This window comes from Pseudochaenichthys georgianus, chromosome 1, assembly GCF_902827115.2.
Source record: "Pseudochaenichthys georgianus chromosome 1, fPseGeo1.2, whole genome shotgun sequence".
In the NCBI taxonomy this organism is placed as follows: domain Eukaryota; kingdom Metazoa; phylum Chordata; class Actinopteri; order Perciformes; family Channichthyidae; genus Pseudochaenichthys; species Pseudochaenichthys georgianus.
In genome coordinates this window covers 44,901,041-44,918,642 of record NC_047503.1, presented here as the reverse complement: position 1 = coordinate 44,918,642, position 17,602 = coordinate 44,901,041, and the positions used below count along the sequence as shown (strand labels likewise).

General features: G+C 47.4%; 2 protein-coding genes across 5 annotated transcripts; one reads left to right on the top strand and one right to left on the bottom strand.

Moving 5' to 3' along the window:
• Positions 1-19: 19 nt before the first annotated feature.
• On the top strand, positions 20-8,557 carry LOC117450862 (uncharacterized). Of its 4 annotated transcripts, XR_011644139.1 has the most exons (6): positions 20-1,125; positions 1,659-1,721; positions 1,831-1,941; positions 7,010-7,138; positions 7,951-8,074; positions 8,171-8,557. XR_011644139.1 is itself a non-coding variant. In XM_034088873.2 (4 exons), the coding sequence occupies exons 1-4, from the start codon at positions 684-686 to the stop codon at positions 7,048-7,050; spliced, it is 657 nt and encodes a 218-aa protein (XP_033944764.1). In that variant the 5' UTR covers positions 20-683; the 3' UTR covers positions 7,051-7,596. The 4 variants fall into 4 exon arrangements, 3 of the variants coding, with proteins under 3 accessions (XP_033944764.1, XP_033944755.1, XP_033944747.1); XM_034088873.2 differs by lacking the exons at positions 7,951-8,074; positions 8,171-8,557 and having other exon boundaries at positions 7,010-7,596; XM_034088864.2 differs by lacking the exons at positions 7,010-7,138; positions 7,951-8,074; positions 8,171-8,557 and adding an exon at positions 4,229-5,257 and having other exon boundaries at positions 1,846-1,941.
• A 4,722-nt stretch (positions 8,558-13,279) lies between these two features.
• Positions 13,280-15,589, bottom strand: LOC139434290 (serine-aspartate repeat-containing protein I-like). Its single transcript, XM_071204158.1, has 3 exons — positions 15,564-15,589; positions 15,462-15,510; positions 13,280-15,367 (listed from the first exon to the last, which is right to left on the bottom strand). Exons 1-3 carry the CDS (start codon positions 15,587-15,589, stop codon positions 13,280-13,282), a joined length of 2,163 nt encoding a protein of 720 aa, XP_071060259.1.
• Positions 15,590-17,602: the final 2,013 nt, after the last annotated feature.

Below are 17,602 nucleotides of genomic sequence, written 5' to 3'. Positions count from 1 at the left end.
CTGAATTTGGTGTTACACATTCACTTATTATTATTCACATATAGATAATCGCCATCAGCACTTTCATCGGTGATATCAGGTGATGTTTCCTTGTATTTCCTCTTCGACTGATTGATTGATTGATTGAAAAGTTTATTAACAGCTTGTATATTGGGTACAGTACAGTACAGCTCAAAATATACAATTGTTAAGGGGATGCAGACCAGAGAAAGACTTTCGTCTTGTTTACATCAGGGTCCCCCATTTCCAATTCATCATATCATTTAAGACATATTTGACATATTTGACATACAGATGGCTTATTTACAATTTTCATTTTAGATTTCGTTCTAATACATCCTAACCGGACATTTAAGACATACCAAGTCTACAGATATACAGTTAGTAACAGAGTCTAAAATGCGAGTATATACATAGATGGGGGGGGGAAGCTGTCCATCAGAGGCTCGTATAAATATGGCTGGATGTCGACAACATACTCCAGATATTGGGTGGCCTCCGACTCAGAATCAGACATGATAGACGAAACTAAGTTGTACTATCGGCGGGAGCCGCTGTGAGCGATAAGCCAGGGTGTGTTTGTTTGGCAACTCTGACGTCAGGCGACGCCATCTTGCGGAAAAATTAAACGATGTAAGAAACTGTCGTCCGGTGCGCACCAGAGAAGCGACTTTTACGTGTGAATGTTTTACGTGTTATTTGACTTGTTGTTTGGACGTGCTGTAAATCTTCAGACGTGTGAAAGCGGTTCCCTTTGTTTCCCAGCAGCGCCTCGTCCTGCCAGCCCGCAGACGATCCAGGCGGTTTCAGGACAAAACGCAACAGTCTGGTGTGGCTTCATTCGCCCTGAACACTTCGCCCCTACAGCATTGCACTGGACCGTTAACGGCACCAAGGATGTCCTCTTCTCTCGACATGGAGGGTGGATTGATCCTGACGCAGCAGATGCTCAATACAAACTCAGGACCTCTGTGAACTGGGAGGACCCGGCCAGAGGAACGCTGCTGGTGAACATCTGCAACGTGACTCCGTCGGACAGCGGAAGCTACGAAGGCGTCGTCAGTGGAAAGCTTGCAGGCCACGACGACTCTTTGGAGCTGAACTGTTCTGTCGAGCTCATCGTTGGTAAGCACTCTGAGTTCAATACGGACACTTGGTGTTAGAACACCCCCCCTGGTCCCCGGCTTGAGCTTCAACATCTGGATCCATGTGTCTGTGATCCTCTCTGGATGGAAGTAGTCCTCACATACAGAGCATCAGCTAGGTCCTGAGCAGTGTCCTTCACATGCTGATATCCAAGAGAGGGAGTCACACAGTCACAAGATGGAGGGACAGAAAGCAGTATTCAATGTTTACTTCAGATTAGCGCCACGTCAGAAATGAGCATGCTTGCTCTAAAGACCAGAAACCACACCATGTGACCAATACCTGAGATCAACAGTTAACACAGGCTAACTTAGCACGTTGGCTCGACTGTTACTTTATTCTCTCGTAGCAAACATACACTTTGCTAAAAGGGATAAACACAGAAGATACGTAACAACATGTTTGTTGTTTTCCTCTCGTGCTCCTCGAGGCTTATTTTCTGTATTTCTGTTTAAGAAGAACGTAAAGAAAGAGAACCTTGTTCCCTAATGAGACGCTTTCCATTGAAACAGAGGAGGGACGGAGCCGGAGAAAGGACTCGGGAGCACCTGCCCCTCCGGCTGAGGGAGGTCCGGGTAATGCCCTTTAATATTTAAGAAATGAAAGAAATACATGTTTAACTTTTAAATATTTAAATCAATGAATTTCTCCAACACATGTTATGTTGGGGGGAAACTGAGCCAGTCTTTCAACCTTCAGCTGCAGATGTCTGGAAAGCTGCCCTCGGTGTCCTGATTCCTGCTGCTTTCGTTGCCGCTGTCGCCGTTGGGATTCTGGTGAAACGTGGAGTGATCCGTAAGTTCTAAAGAATTGAATTATCAGTTTTGTGAATCTTGCTGAAACTCTGAACTTTAACACGTAGGGTAGGATTTCCTAAATAACCCCTCTGCCTCGTCTCCAGCCGTGTGCTGACCTCTGACTGAAATGTTTCCCTCCGTTTAGAGGATAGGGTTTCTCATGTTAGAATATTGTTCTGATCAAGCGCTCCTGGTGAAGTGATCATTACCCATCACTGGAGATATCAGTGCCGAAAAACATTGAACCACAACTTCATCCAACGCTCATTTCAAGATTCAAAGGCGTTATCGTCACATGCACACAGTGGCGTTCGCTGTACAAAAGTGGTGGGGCAGGAAAACTTAGATGTGTGTATATAAGCTTCTTTTTTAAACACGTGAACAAATAGCTGGCTATCCATGGTTCCGATTGGATAGAGGGGGGGGGGGGGGTCGCTCTATGCAATTCAATGGGACTCCTGATAGTTGGGCATCGACGCTAAAGGGCCCGCACTGTGTTGATAGTGAGGCCACGGGATCCTGACATGCAGGACGAGTTGGGAGGGAGAGTGTGTTGGACACGGACGAGAATACTCATTCAAATATATTTTAAGATTTATTTTGCTCTTTTTAATTATTATTTGAATCTTCCTGCTGACACTCGGTGGGGCTGTGCCCCTGGTGACCAGTGCACGGCATGCACAGTGGCTACAGTGTAGACAGGGCAATGCATCATAGTTATATTAGGGCTGTCAAGTTTATAACGCGTTAATGGAAAAAAAAAATGAACGCCACTAATTATTTTAACGCATGTGTATTTTTTTTCCCGGCCGCCCCGTAGTTTCAGAGTTTTCGAGTTTAAAATACCGTCTGCTGACAGCCCCGCTCCTGCCGCCCGCTTGTGGCAGACCACACTTCCACGCTCACCGGCAGGCACCGACTGGCTATCGCCAGGACCGGGATAGTGTGTGTGTGTGTGTGTGTGTGTGTGTGTGTGTGTGTGTGTGTGTGTGTGTGTGTGTGTGTGTGTGTGTGTGTGTGTGTGTGTGTGTGTGTGTGTGTGTGTGTGTGTGTGTGTGTGTGTGTGTGTGTGTGTGTGTGTGTGTGTGTGTGTGTGTGTGTGTGTGTGTGTGTGTGTGTGTGTGTGTGTGTGTGTGTGTGTGTGTGTGTGTGTGTGTGTGTGTGTGTGTGTGTGTGTGTGTGTGTGTGTGTGTGTGTGTGTGTGTGTGTGTGTGTGTGTGTGTGTGTGTGTGTGGCCCGAGCGAGCGAGAGAGAGACCTTACGTGCATTGTTGTTGTTAGCATCTGGTGCTAGCTAGCTGCGCTAACGGATATAAGGAGCTGTTTAAATGAAAACAGAGGAGCGCTATATCCACACAACTGCGCCGAGCACTTGACTTGATGCAGGAAGCAGACAGCGGGACATTGGAGGAGAAGTCAGCACACTCAGCACGGATAGTGCAACATGATCACAGCGTCCGGGCAGCTCCCGTTCGAGTATATGCCTTGAGTTGCACATAGCTCCAACGCGCGCACACACACACACACACCATTTGTATTGTATGAGAGGTTCCAGGTTGAATTGAGGCGAATATTTGTAATGTTCAAATGATAATAAAGATTAGCATAAAGCATATTTGTCCACTCAGATGTTGATAAGAGTATTAACAACTTGAAAAATATTCCTCTAAGGTACATTTAGAACAGATCAAAAATGTGCGATTAATCACGATTAACTATTTTAATCGACTGACAGCCCTAATTTATATAAGACATAAAACAACACAACTAATTAAAAGATACAAATAGAGCAGGTAATGTTGCGAGACCGAAGTAATGCAGAAGTAAACTATATACATGTCAACAATAAATAAATGCAAGAGGCTGAATAATGAACAGCATGAGGTGACCGAGTGAATGCATGAGTCTGTATCCATGTAAATATAATAAGATGACAGAATGTATAGACACATTGTAAGATGCAAACAGCTCTAGCTCTGTAGCAGCAGGCGCAGAAATCTGTTCTCAGATCTGTCTCAACATCCTTCGAGCAGATCAACAAGCTTTGTGCAAATGTGTGTCTGTGAGTGGAGGAGAGTTACAGATGGACTCACTGTACTTAAGAACATGTGGAGGTACTTTCCCCGAGTGTTTTCAGTGTGTGCTACTCTCTACTTCTACTCCACCACATCTACACATAATGATATTGTAGTTTTCTTCCACTGCAGTTATTTGAACCTTTAGTTGCTTTTCTGATTTAGATGATTATCTGATACAAACGTATAATATGACTTAATGTTTTCACAGCGAGTTGTAAGAAAGAAGGAGAGCCGAAGACCTCAGAGGGAGATCAGCAGAGCGCTGCAGAAGAAGGCCTGGTGGGGTCAGAGGTCACAGACAGCAACCATGTTTTTAAAGCAGCATTACATTGAAATCATGGCATTCACAAACCAGCAGTACCTGTTTTACCCACTAGGTGGTGATATGACATATCATTGTGTAAATAGTTTTATAAAAACAACAAATATAAGTGCTGCAGTTTCATCACAATGATGATATCTGTATTCATGAAAATACTGTGATGCATAAACAGGGGGTCCGCGGGGTCTTAAGAAGTATTACGAGTTGATAAATCAATTTAGCGAAAAGTAAGTCTATTAAAAAGTATTAAAGGGCATTTCCCAAGGGTTTAAATGTTGTAGCTTGTTTTCAATGAGTATATAAAGTGTCCAGAGAGGTTGTGTTCTACAGTCTGCCTGAATGTAATCATGGCGTAGGTGTGTAGTGAGATTCTGTGGAGTTTATTGATGGCATCCCGTTGGGTTTGAACAGGACGTCGCGCGCTCACTGCTTGATAGCGTGAAGGTCCGTTTACGCCGGTTGCTAAGCAACATCGTTATGGGGAAATACAAGTCTGCGTCCAAATGGTTGGAAGATAAAGAGGAAGGACAATCAATACTGTATATAGTCAATGTGAGGTAAAGCGTGTCGCCTAGGTAACCGGTTAGAACTCCAAGTGGAGATGAGGTCTTGAAGTGTATGGAAAGGTCTGACTTCAGGACTCCTGCTCAGACCCTGATGTCTTAAATCAATCTTTTACAAACTCCGACATACTGGACATCAAACACACTGTTTCCACACATGTATATATATATATATATATGTTCATTTTATTTAATCTTTTATTTCAGTTTTCTATCATTTTTATTTGTATCTTTGATTTGATTTAATTGTTTTAATCTGTGAATCTGTGCCGTCCTGTTTTTCATTCTCAACCTGTTGCTGTTTGAACTCTGAATCTCCCCACGGGGATTAATAAAGGTCCGTCTTTTCAAACATGACATTTATGCTTTTCTTATTCTGTACTTCTAAAATATATGTGTGTGTACATAGCGTATTTAGTGTGTGCGTGGGGGGGAGAGAGAGAGAGGGACCGTGTTGTTAGCATCTGGTTAGCAGTTAGCTAGCGGCACTAACGGACACACGGAGCTGTTGGTTCCACAACACGCTGGAGGAGAGTCCTCTCCTCTCAGACTGAGAGGCTCAGGTGAGCTAAAGGACTCTCTGAGTGTTAGATAGTTAACTTTAGTCTAAGTTATCTCAGTGGGTCTCAAACGGTTTGGTCACAAATTATTCAAAAGATTATTTCCGCGGCACACTTTCATATGATCATTGTAGTTATAAAACAAATAAGAGAATAAAGGAAAAACAGTTATGAAATACTATATGGCAGTAAAACAAGAATACAGTTTGAAAGGGGAGTGATTTGTAAAATATCCATAAAGAAAAAGAACATCTGCTTACAGTTGTGTTTCATCTGGGTGCTGAGAGATGTATCCATAGGTCTCTTAATGTTGCTCTCAAAGTGCACCAGATTGATGCTTTCAACTTCAATATTTAAAACAAATCTTACCGGGGGAACATCCCCCCGGACCCCGCTAGGGGAGGTGAGGACCCCCCCCTAGGGGAGGTGAGGATCCCCCTAGAGGAGGTGAGGTCCGCTCCCCACTCGTAAAAAAAAAGCACTTTACCCCTGCCTATATGCCGTGAGCTGATTATCGAGCCTTCATTGTAACAGTCGGGGTGTACTGTGTGTTTGCGTGTGGGGAGTGCTTTTGTGCGTGCTCTAGTGCCCGTAATAGTGTTCACTGGAGTCCAGCACCTCAGCACCCCCACTCAAAATACCTTCCCGCGCCTCTGGGTGTGCCGTCTGAATTTCTGACATGACATTCCCAGCAGCCTCCGCGCGCGTGACGTCATTGTTGCCAAACAGTCTCTGGACCAAATGTCCCGACTCGGCAGTCTCGGCCACATGTTTTTCGAAAAGAAAACGGAATTAACATGGGTTATTGTTGTGCTTTTTGTTGTACGAACGGTGCGGGATCTGGGAGAGTTTTCCATGCATTTCCCAAAGACCAAATCATCCGCCAAAAATGGATTATTTTAGTGAATCGTGTTGGCTGGCAACCGACAACATGGAGCAAGTTGTGTTCTGGCCACTTCGCGTGTGATGCATACGACGTTGATCCTGCTACCATCAAGGCTGTTGGTGCAGAAGCATTAAAGTACATCGGAAGCTGAAACCCGGAGCCGTCCCCTCCATATTTCAGCACAAGAAACCACGGAAAGAACGAAAGAGCCAGGCGATGGCGAAACGCCAAAGAATTGAGGTTAACAAGTTTTGATTAGATTTCAAAGCGCACGGAGCACAGCAGATAACGCAAATAACGGAATTGCAGTTGTATTAAGTTGTATTGCTTATAGAGGTGGGCACCGTTAGATTCTGTGTCTTTACGATCATAAACAATGTGTGGGATGTGGAGCTAGGATAAGTAATAAGGGAGCTAGGAGTGATTTCAGTGCAGTAACAGGTTAGCATTTTTCGCTCGGGGCTAATTCACTGTTAGCATTGAAGTTTATCTGCAGCTCCTTCATCGCTCCTCCACTCATAACGGAAAAGTGTGAACAATTAATTAATTTACCCCTTTTACAAGTGAAGATAGTCTTTGTTGTGTTAGTGGCATTTTCGAGCCTGAAACCTGACAAACAGGCTCAGGGCTTAATAGGTTAAAATATTCCTTCAAGCAGGTGGTGAACAGTTTGATGCAGGACACCAGCACAGACACTGAGGATCCTGACATCGAGGGAGATACTGAAGTCGAGGAGATTGGGACAGAGGAGCCACACTCCTCTGGAGCCATGCAAACCGAAGTAGAGGTAAACAAAAGAATAAAGAACAAATCATCATGATGTAGTTGTTGTTCACATATATATACTAGTACCAATATCAGCCTTTTTGAATGGACACATGCCCTCTAATTGCACTGTTGTTGTAATACACAATCAAGATTGTTCATCTTGTAAATGTTCAATTTGTTATTTTCCAATTTTATTACCGTGCCACTCAAACGTACGAGAGAGATTTTCCATCTCAGAAAAAGCATCAAGGTCAAGGGGAACCTGTACTTTGGGCCTCAAATCTGGTTCGGACTTCGTACAACAGACTGCACTCCTCACCACAACGATCGGGACATCGTGCCAGCCTCCTCCCATAGATCTCGATGAAGACAGATCTGGGCACTTTCTCGGTGCCAGCCTCGGGGACCTGTGGCTGGTTTTTGTCATTATATTGTAAATAAGAGAATACCCTTCGTACCCGGCTCCTGGGCTGCAACAAAAAGCAGGGAGGCGAGACGAAGGGTAGGAGAATAAGAAGTGTTTATTCTCTTATTTACAATATAATGACAAAAAGCAGCCACAGGTCCCCGAGGCTGGCACCGAGAAAGTGCCCAGAGGAGTGAGACCGACGCAACCGCCTGGGCTCCTCCTTTATCCCGCTTCACCAGGTGCAGCTCATCAGAGAGCCATCCGCCCACAGGTGCGGCTCATCAGCACCTGCAACAACCTGAACAAACCACACACACACACACACACACACACACGGCACCCCACGTGGTGTGGAGGGGTCGTCACAGGATTTATTTTGGTGAATTGTCCTACACAATTTATATTATTATTTTTTGATGCAGAGTACAATTAGCCGGACTACACTTCAATGAAAATTCTGGACGGGCTCAAGCTATGACGTGTCGTTTCCGAAGGCCAGGAGGGGAGAGCCAGTCATCAAAGCAGTCAGAGTTACACCAACTTTCGGTGAGTGTCTGCTCAATGTGCCTCTCGCTAAGCTTTCAACGGGGCCCGAATGTGTTGTTTTTGGAATAATATTTCCCCCCTTGTTTGTCTTTTCAGTTTATGTGCAAGAACTGATGGGAGAGGTTGTTGAGCTGCGGAATACTAACCCTACCTACAAGAAGGCCGAAGCTCTGAGGTCAAACAGACGAGTCCCACCCCCAACTGCGTCAGCATTTGTAAAACAAGCTTGTACTTGTTGGAGTACAGAGGAGCAGGAGTCGCTTTCATACATAAATGGTGACATCTGTGGTGACCACACACACACACACACACACACACACACACACACGGTTACATAATCCACACACGGAACTACAGTGGGGGGTTTGGTTTCCACATGGACATGTATGTGGATCTCTATATATATTGTGTTCCCTCCCGTCTTCTCTCTCTTTCTTCCCGGACTGCAGCCGGACAACATGTAACAAATAAAGTCATCTTGTGTACCTCCATTGCACCGCCTGCGACTCCCTATCTCTCGGCACTACACATCTTTCTTTTTTGTACTGGTGCTCAAAATCAATTCATTTCATGTTGATCTTGGTTATACTTCTGAGGGTTACCACGGGGATACGATTGTGCATATCTAGTTTATTTTGAGAAGACTGCTGTGGTCGTGTTAGGTTTGAGGTCTGATATGAGTTATGCATTTAAATCCAGATGATTCAAAAACACTCCTCCGTTGAGCAGCTGGTCGCTGGACGATAACTCTGGGGTGTGTTTTCTGCTGTGTTTCTTTCAGAGTTCATATGGTGGTAAGCTACAGAGCCCGTGGCACTATTTTGTTCTTATAATAATAAATTAATTAAACACTGCACATTATTTTGTTTGTTTTTATACTTTTGACCATACTGCACATAATGTTCTTCATTGTATGCACAACTATTATACAATAAGAGAACCATACACAAGTACCTTAAAGTAATTCATGTAATGTATTTTTACTGAATTTGGTGTTACACATTCACTTATTATTATTCACATATAGATAATCGCCATCAGCACTTTCATCGGTGATATCAGGTGATGTTTCCTTGTATTTCCTCTTCGACTGATTGATTGATTGATTGAAAAGTTTATTAACAGCTTGTATATTGGGTACAGTACAGTACAGCTCAAAATATACAATTGTTAAGGGGATGCAGACCAGAGAAAGACTTTCGTCTTGTTTACATCAGGGTCCCCCATTTCCAATTCATCATATCATTTAAGACATATTTGACATATTTGACATACAGATGGCTTATTTACAATTTTCATTTTAGATTTCGTTCTAATACATCCTAACCGGACATTTAAGACATACCAAGTCTACAGATATACAGTTAGTAACAGAGTCTAAAATGCGAGTATATACATAGATGGGGGGGGGAAGCTGTCCATCAGAGGCTCGTATAAATATGGCTGGATGTCGACAACATACTCCAGATATTGGGTGGCCTCCGACTCAGAATCAGACATGATAGACGAAACTAAGTTGTACTATCGGCGGGAGCCGCTGTGAGCGATAAGCCAGGGTGTGTTTGTTTGGCAACTCTGACGTCAGGCGACGCCATCTTGCGGAGGAGCGGCTGAGAAAATAAATCGTCGGACTTGGTGTTGGGGGTTGAACAAAATAAATATTGCGCATTGCCAGACGCATATTATCTCCGATTTTAATACTGCAATATCTTAGATAGTGTTGTAGCTATATGATTTCGAGTTTACTGGCAATTATAAAAAAAACCTTTGCATTTGATCTTTAAACCTTCGTCTTATTCAAAGGAAGAATTAGAGCATAATAAATGAAGCGGTAAAACTGGCTATGCATCAACTTATAAAGTATTATAATCAGCTTATAACACTATAATTACTGTCATAGGAACTCACCGATGCTCATAAAGGAAGCAGTGGTAGGATTCAAGTGTCTCCTTGCTCTTGTTCTGAAACGTAGGATTGAGAAGGCGTTTCTAGAAGCGGCTATACAGTTATACAGAAGGACCAGAGTTTGCTCTGAACAGGAAGTGTTTTAAGGAAGATTTCAGAACCCATGGTGTAGGACTGAAACACATGCACGCATATTACAATCCCTCACTCAGACTGGCCTCCAGTGCGTTAACACAAGAGACACAGACCAGTGTCCCTGATGGGGTTCATCAGGGCGAGGCTTGGGGCTAGGGGTGAAGATAGCTCTGAGGGAACATAGGGCTGACTGCAGGTGCGCTCCCGTGTATGACGGTGCAACATGTCTGCCTATCCTGTGACTCCTGCTGTCTGTTGTTCTGTGTTGAAGTAGCAATAGGCTGTCCTTTAGCACAGTTACATATCTGCCCGGTACACATGTTTAAGTGAACAGCTTGACCTGTATCTGTTTGTGTGTACTTGTCTCGGCGGATGATGTGTCCCTTCACAATGTGGCAGGCAAGACAGTTTTCTGAATCTCACATCAATGATTGCTATTAAAAATCATTGCTATCTGAAACATTAAAATACAAGGTTATTTCATTTCAACAGTGTAATAGAATCAGACCATACGATTTCCATCAGCATCCTGGGCTGCACAAAGAGCAGTTAGCAGTGATCTATTACACTGTTGAAATGAAATAACCTTGTATTTTAATGTTTCAGATAGCAATGATTTTTAATAGCAATCATTGATGTAAGATTCAGAAAACTGTCTTGCCTGCCACATTGTGAAGGGACACATCATCCGCCGAGACGTGGTTACTTGTTGAGGTTGCCCTAGGACCTAGGCTGTTGCTTGGCGTGGTGAGAATATTGCTCCACTTTCTCCGGTCCCCGGGATTCGGCTTCCAGTAGCTCCAGAGAGTTTTCGCACCTATGGCCAGGGGCGGACTGGGGGGGGAAAGTGGCCCGGGGATTAATTGACAGACAGGCCCACTTAATGCGCGGCATGTATCGGCCGGCCGGCGACGAAAGTATGTTACTTAACAAAAAACCCTATGCATTTTATGTTATTTTGGACCATTATTCATATAGTAATCACATCACCTGAGCCCTTGAGTTGCCTAGAGCAAAAATAGTTACGGCATATATTTAGTGATTTTAATGTTAACAGATCATTGATGCAATAACATTTGGACCCAATTTGCCTGACTTGACACATGGAATAAAACATGGGCGACGTACGAAGCATCCTCAATGTGGGTGAGACAATTTAACAGGGAGTGTGGGCAGGTGATGGACCTCACCTCCTCTAGGGGGGTCCGGGGGCAAGCTCCCCCGGGAAGATTTTTTAAATGTCGAAGTTAAACGCATCAATCTGGTCCATTTTGAGAGCAAAGTTAGGGACTAAATCTATGGCAGTCAGTAGGGGCTTGGACTGTGAGCCGTAGGGTCGCCGGTTCAAGTCCCCGACCAGACCTATTTGGAGTGTGGACTTCTACTTGGAGAGGTCCCAGTTCACCTCCTGCCCTGCCGTGGTGCCCTTGAGCAAGGCACCAGACAAGGCTGTACCTTTAGTAATGAATATTAAATGTTGTGAGGACATTTTCCCACCAATAATTCCAATAAGTAATCCAAAATGTATTCACTTCAGGTTTACGAAAGTAACTGTAATCAGATTACTCGTTTTTCAAATGTAACACGAGCTGAATACAGTTACTTGATTTTTGTATTCTGATTACGTAACGCCGTGACATGTATTCCGTTACAACCCAACCCTGGCCACACCCCACTGGGCTGGGCTGGGCCAGAACACTTACAAATGTGGGCCGGTAAGATTTAGGTAAGCAAAAAAAAAAAGGGAGTGGCCGGAACACTTACAAATGTGGGCCGGTAGGATTGAGGCAAAAAAAAGATTTTTTTTTTTTGGCCCTCCGGCCCACACACAGCACCGGCCCACCGGGGAAACTCCCGGTATTCCCAATGGCCAGTCCGCCCCTGCCTGTGGCCACTAACGGCCATCATTTCTCTGCTTTGTTTCAAGACCTGCATCAGAAAGCTTTTGGATGCTGGTACTTCTCCAGTTGGTCTACCTGCTCTTCACGTAGCTCTGCATGTCGTCGATTAGGTGCTTTTTTTTCTGGAGATAGGCACTGCTCAATCCACTCCTCCATAGTAAGACCCCCCCCCCCGGAGGTCGAAGTTAACCTTAAATGTTTCCATCTTATGCTTTGTAAATTTGTTCCGTAACGGAAGAAATGTAAATATATTTAAAACTGACAAGTCAAATCATCTGATTGGCCGATAGTGTTTCTGCGGACCTCTTTGATTACAGATTTGAAAACATCGTTGCTTGCTTTAAAAGTAGCACACTTCATGATGTCAGACCTTGGGAAGTATCTAGATATCCCTGCCCTAAAAGGAACTGCACACTGAATATGTTTTGCCGTTTGATGTCTATGTCCGGACCGCTGCATAAAAAGGAGGGTTTCTGCCCCGTTACTTCTCCGCTGCTTTCTTGGTATGAAAAGCTTTTCAGCCCAACGGTATACTGTTTTTCCTCAGACGCGGAGGGATACTGACTTGTTGTGAAAAGTAACTTACAATTCTACCCGTGGTATACGCTCAGTATATCACGGCTAAGAACCAATCAGATTGCTTGATTTGACTTGTCCGTTTTATAATTGATTATAATTAACTTTCGTTTTAAGTATTCAACATGAAGCTCTCAACACCGTCTAAAACGTGGATGCTATTCAGAGATGAGCAACTCAAGTTGTAGAAGGCAGACGGTGTGTTTTCTTCCTGAGTTCATGTTAAATATCAAAATGGCTCTTCTGGGTGATGAAGTCCGAGAGAATGAAATGTGGGCACATGTTTTGTGGTTTCTGAATTAGAACACCCAATAAAATGTGTATGTTTAATGAAGACTCTCCTCTTTGTATGTACTGTATATATTTCCCTTTGTACAATGTATTGGTATGTACTGTACATTTCATGTTTAGTATTTGATGTGTATTGTAATGTTTAAAAAATAATAAATACGTTAATTAATTAATTAATCTTACCACCAGACACAACATGAACAAAGGAATGACACACATCAGGACAGTAACTCCAACTTCAGTATTTTAGCTGCAGAAACCTCTACTCGTGTTGTCAAATGAGAAACAGCAACATCTTCCATAAAACTGGTGATTTGAATAATAATTACTACCACTGCACCAACAGTGACGAATGATATGCCTACAATTCATGAGTTTAATGTATCCTGTGTTTAAACTATCTCTCTCTCCGTCTGTCGGTCGGTCGGAGCCTCCGTCTGTCGGTCGGAGCCTCCGTCTGTCGGTCGGAGCCTCCGTCTGTGCGGTCGGAGCCTCTCTCGGTCGGTCGGAGCCTCTGTCGGTCGGTCGGAGCCTCTGTGCGGTCGTCGGTTCGGAGCCTCTCTCGGTCGGTCGCAGTCTCTCTCTGTCGGTCGGAGCCTCCGTCCGTCGGTCGGAGCCTCCGTCCGTCGGTCGGAGCCTCTCTCTGTCGGTCGGAGCCTCTCTCGGTCGGTCGGAGCCTCTCTCGGTCGGTCGGAGCCTCTCTCGGTCGGTCGGAGCCTCTGTGCGGTCGGAGCCTCTCTCGGTCGGTCGGAGCCTCTCTCGGTCGGTCGGAGCCTCTGTCTGTCGGTCGGAGCCTCTGTCGGTCGGAGCCTCTGTCGGTCGGTCGGAGCCTCTGTCGGTCGGAGCCTCTCTCTGTCGGTCGGTCGGAGCCTCTCTCTGTCGGTCGGTCGGAGCCTCTCTCTGTCGGTCGGTGCCTCTGTCTGTCGGTCGGAGCCTCTGTCTGTCGGTCGGAGCCTCTCTCTGTCGGTCGGAGCCTCTGTCCGTCGGTCGGAGCCTCTGTCCGTCGGTCGGAGCCTCTGTCCGTCGGTCGGAGCCTCTCTCTGTCGGTCGGAGCCTCTGTCCGTCGGTCGGAGCCTCTGTCCGTCGGTCGGAGCCTCTGTCGGTCGGTCGGAGCCTCTGTCGGTCGGTCGGAGCCTCTCTCTGTCGGTCGGAGCCTCTGTCGGTCGGTCGGAGCCTCTGTCGGTCGGTCGGAGCCTCTGTCGGTCGGAGCCTCTCTCTGTCGGTCGGTCGGAGCCTCTCTCTGTCGGTCGGAGCCTCTCTCTGTCGGTCGGTCGGAGCCTCTCTCTGTCGGTCGGTGCCTCTGTCTGTCGGTCGGAGCCTCTGTCTGTCGGTCGGAGCCTCTCTCTGTCGGTCGGAGCCTCTGTCCGTCGGTCGGAGCATCCGTCCGTCGGTCGGAGCCTCTGTCTGTCCGTCGGAGCCTCTCTCTGTCGGTCGGTGCCTCTGTCTGTCGGTCGGAGCCTCTGTCGGTCGGTCGGAGCCTCTCTCTGTCGGTCGGAGCCTCTGTCCGTCGGTCGGAGCCTCTCTCTGTCGGTCGGAGCCTCTGTCCGTCGGTCGGAGCCTCTTTCCGTCGGTCGGAGCCTCTGTCCGTCGGTCGGAGCCTCTCTCTGTCGGTCGGAGCCTCTGTCCGTCGGTCGGAGCCTCTCTCTGTCGGTCGGAGCCTCTGTCGGTCGGTCGGTCGGAGCCTCTGTCTGTCGGTCGGAGCCTCTGTCTGTCGGTGGGAGCCTCTCTCTGTCCGTCGGTCGGAGCATCCGTCCGTCGGTCGGAGCCTCTGTCGGTCGGTCGGAGCCTCTGTCTGTCGGTCGGAGCCTCTCTCTGTCGGTCGGAGCCTCTGTCGGTCGGTCGGAGCCTCTCTCTGTCGGTCGGTGCCTCTGTCTGTCGGAGCCTCTGTCGGTCGGTCGGTCGGAGCCTCTGTCTGTCGGTCGGAGCCTCTGTCTGTCGGTCGGTCGGAGCCTCTGTCTGTCGGTCGGTCGGAGCCTCTGTCTGTCGGTCGGTCGGAGCCTCTGTCTGTCGGTCGGAGCCTCTCTCTGTCGGTCGGAGCCTCTCTCTGTCGGTCGGTCGGAGCATCCGTCCGTCGGTCGGAGCCTCTCTCTGTCGGTCGGAGCCTCTCTCTGTCTGTCGGTCGGTGCCTCTGTCTGTCGGTCGGAGCCTCTCTCTGTCGGTCGGTGCCTCTGTCTGTCGGTCGGTGCCTCTGTCTGTCGGTCGGAGCCTCTCTCTGTCGGTCGGTCGGAGCCTCTCTCTGTCGGTCGGAGCCTCTGTCGGTCGGTCGGAGCCTCTCTCTGTCGGTCGGAGCCTCCGTCCGTCGGTCGGAGCCTCCGTCGGTCGGTCGGAGCCTCCGTCTGTCGGTCGGAGCCTCCGTCTGTCGGTCGGAGCCTCTGTCTGTCTGTCGGAGCCTCTCTCTGTCGGTCGGTCCTCTCTCTCTCTCTGCTGTCTGAGGGCCGGTCGGTCCTTTAGGCTCCGCCTCCTTGCTGTGGTCTGCATACAGACTCTATTGGAAATCAAAGAGTATTTAAAGAGATAGCATTTGGAGAAGCTTCAGTCTGACTTGGGCTGCACTCTGTGGACACCTGCTGTAACCGCACCTCCCTCACACAGCTCTGAGCAGAGGAGGCGGATCCCTCTCTCAAGGCTCTGGAAGAATAGTGTTACCGAGAGAGCACTTGTAATGAGCACAGGATCCAGACGAAGAAGGCTGGAGATGGCAGCTCATACTTTGCGCATGTTCTTACTTATTGTCCACCTTCCTCTCGTGGGAGGCCTAGCTGTCGATACGATATCAGGAGATCCAGTTCAGTTTCCAGAGACTGAACAGTGCAGGGAGAGAGGAGCCACACTTCAGCACACTTGGACAGGTGGAAGCAGTCAGACTGTGGCTCCTCTGGAGGATGCCTGGAAGCCGGCAGCAGGTTACAAAGACCGGATGAGTCCAAACGAGTCCGTGGTCTCAAACAGGAGCAGCATCAACGACCAGGGACTGCACGGGTTAGCCTGCGGCTCGGAGCAGGAGAAGCGTGTCCATCTGAATGTCATCACATCCTGGGAGAAAGCAGTGCCGGAGGGACAGGCTGCTGGATCTGCTTTCCACTGCTTTCCTGCAGGAGGACTCGGGAGGTGCAGAGTGGAGAGGAACACACAGCTTGTGGTGGAGCTGGACCTCTCCTCCGGAAGCACCTCACCGGGCTCAGGGTGTGAGAGCAGAACATCTGCAGCCCCTCACTGGAGGTCCGATGGAGACCTGACTCTGACCCTGCAGGGGGTGAAGCCCGAGGACCGAGGAGACGACTTTCTGCACGTCTCACCCGGTGGAGGAAGACCTCTGCCAGAAGAGGAGAGGCAGCCCATCACAGACCCTCGTGCTCCAGGAGAGAAAGGACACGCTTCATCAGCTTAACATTCATCTACAATGTGTGTTATTGTCGCTGCACTTCCCCTTCGATGCAGCGCTTCCCCTCTCTGGGGAATAAGGGGTTCTTAATCTGATCTGCTGCCAATCAAATAATCAAATGTATTTGTGTTGTGTTTGTGTGCTGGACTGGAGGTGAATATATTCCCTCCAAAACATTTACAAATAAATCAAATATTTAAAATTGAAAAGCTGCGTCTCGAAATAAATACACAATATATTTCAAAAAGTATGATAATATAAATGGATGGAAACTAAATATAAACACAGCTCACCAGACGGTAACACCTCTCTGATAAAGTGCGGGAAGCTGTTTTCACGCAGGGTTTGGGCCCACAGCGAGCACGTGTTGACTGGTGGAAGCAGTGTGTGGCTCAAAGGGCCTTCATAGCTGCTAGGACTGCACAGTCTCGCGATGTGAGGCTCGGGGTTAGAGTCGGTGCAGGGGACTCAGGGTTTAAGCATTAATTGTTCAGCTGAGTTTGAAAAACTGACGAAACAAACTGCGAGCTCTCAAAAGAGAGGGAGAGATATCACAGCGCGAGCTGCTGCTGTGGGGGGGGGGGGGTGTTCGAGTCGGCGCGCGCCTGACTTTACTCACAGGATTGTTTGAGCTGAGAGAGAGACGGACGAAGCCTCGAGCTCCCGTACGAGAGAGGGGGGTGAGGCACTCATGTTCTCCTTTGCTGATCAGACACACACAGAGAGAGAGAGAGCTCGTGCCCGACAGCCCCGTGAACACCGAAGCAGCAAACGAGGAGGAGGGAGTAGCTATCCCCCCGAGAGCCGAGCAGGCTCTGCGTTGTGTCAAAACACCGGGTTAGATCCGGGGTTTTTAGACACCGGCTCTCACTCCCAGCAGACTCTCTCCCTCGTAAAAAAAACTCTGGATCTAAGCCGGTGCTTTGAGAGGGACATAATCATATGGCAGTTTAAATATGCTTTTTGCACAATACATGTATGGACATTTCACCTTTCTAAATTATTATTTTATTTATTATATTGGTTTTAAATAATAATAAACTATATAACTCTCAGGAGCTCGTGTCTGAGTCTGTGGCTGCTTCCGCCTCTCTCTCTTTCGGCAGCTCGAAGAATCGCCCGTCTCTCTCTCTCTCAAACAATCCTGTGCGTAAAGTCAGGCGCGAGCCAACTCGAACGAGCCTCCCCACAGCAGCGGCTCGCGCTGTGTGTCTGACCAGCCAATGAGAACATGCTGAGCTGTGTCTTCACGGTGCCGGCTGTAGCGAGGCTCCCTCTTTCTCACAGCTGGGAAAATAGGCCGAGTCGGAAAGATCAGACTCCCCCCCAAACGAGATT

What these genes read in the sequence shown, in the direction of transcription:
- LOC117450862 (XM_034088856.2), top strand. Translation starts at nt 684, where the DNA reads ATGTTTTACGTGTTATTTGACTTGTTGTTTGGACGTGCTGTAAATCTT. An exon ending in TTCTGTCGAGCTCATCGTTG is followed by an intron (nt 1,126 to 1,658) that starts GTAAGCACTCTG and finishes CCATTGAAACAG; the next exon opens with AGGAGGGACGGAGCCGGAGA. An exon ending in TCCGGCTGAGGGAGGTCCGG is followed by an intron (nt 1,722 to 1,830) that starts GTAATGCCCTTT and finishes AAACTGAGCCAG; the next exon opens with TCTTTCAACCTTCAGCTGCA.
- LOC139434290 (XM_071204158.1), bottom strand. Translation starts at nt 15,589, where the DNA reads ATGAGCTGCCATCTCCAGCCTTCTTC. An exon ending in TGCCATCTCCAGCCTTCTTC is followed by an intron (nt 15,511 to 15,563) that starts GTCTGGATCCTG and finishes CTATTCTTCCAG; the next exon opens with AGCCTTGAGAGAGGGATCCG. An exon ending in CTCAGAGCTGTGTGAGGGAG is followed by an intron (nt 15,368 to 15,461) that starts GTGCGGTTACAG and finishes GATTTCCAATAG; the next exon opens with AGTCTGTATGCAGACCACAG.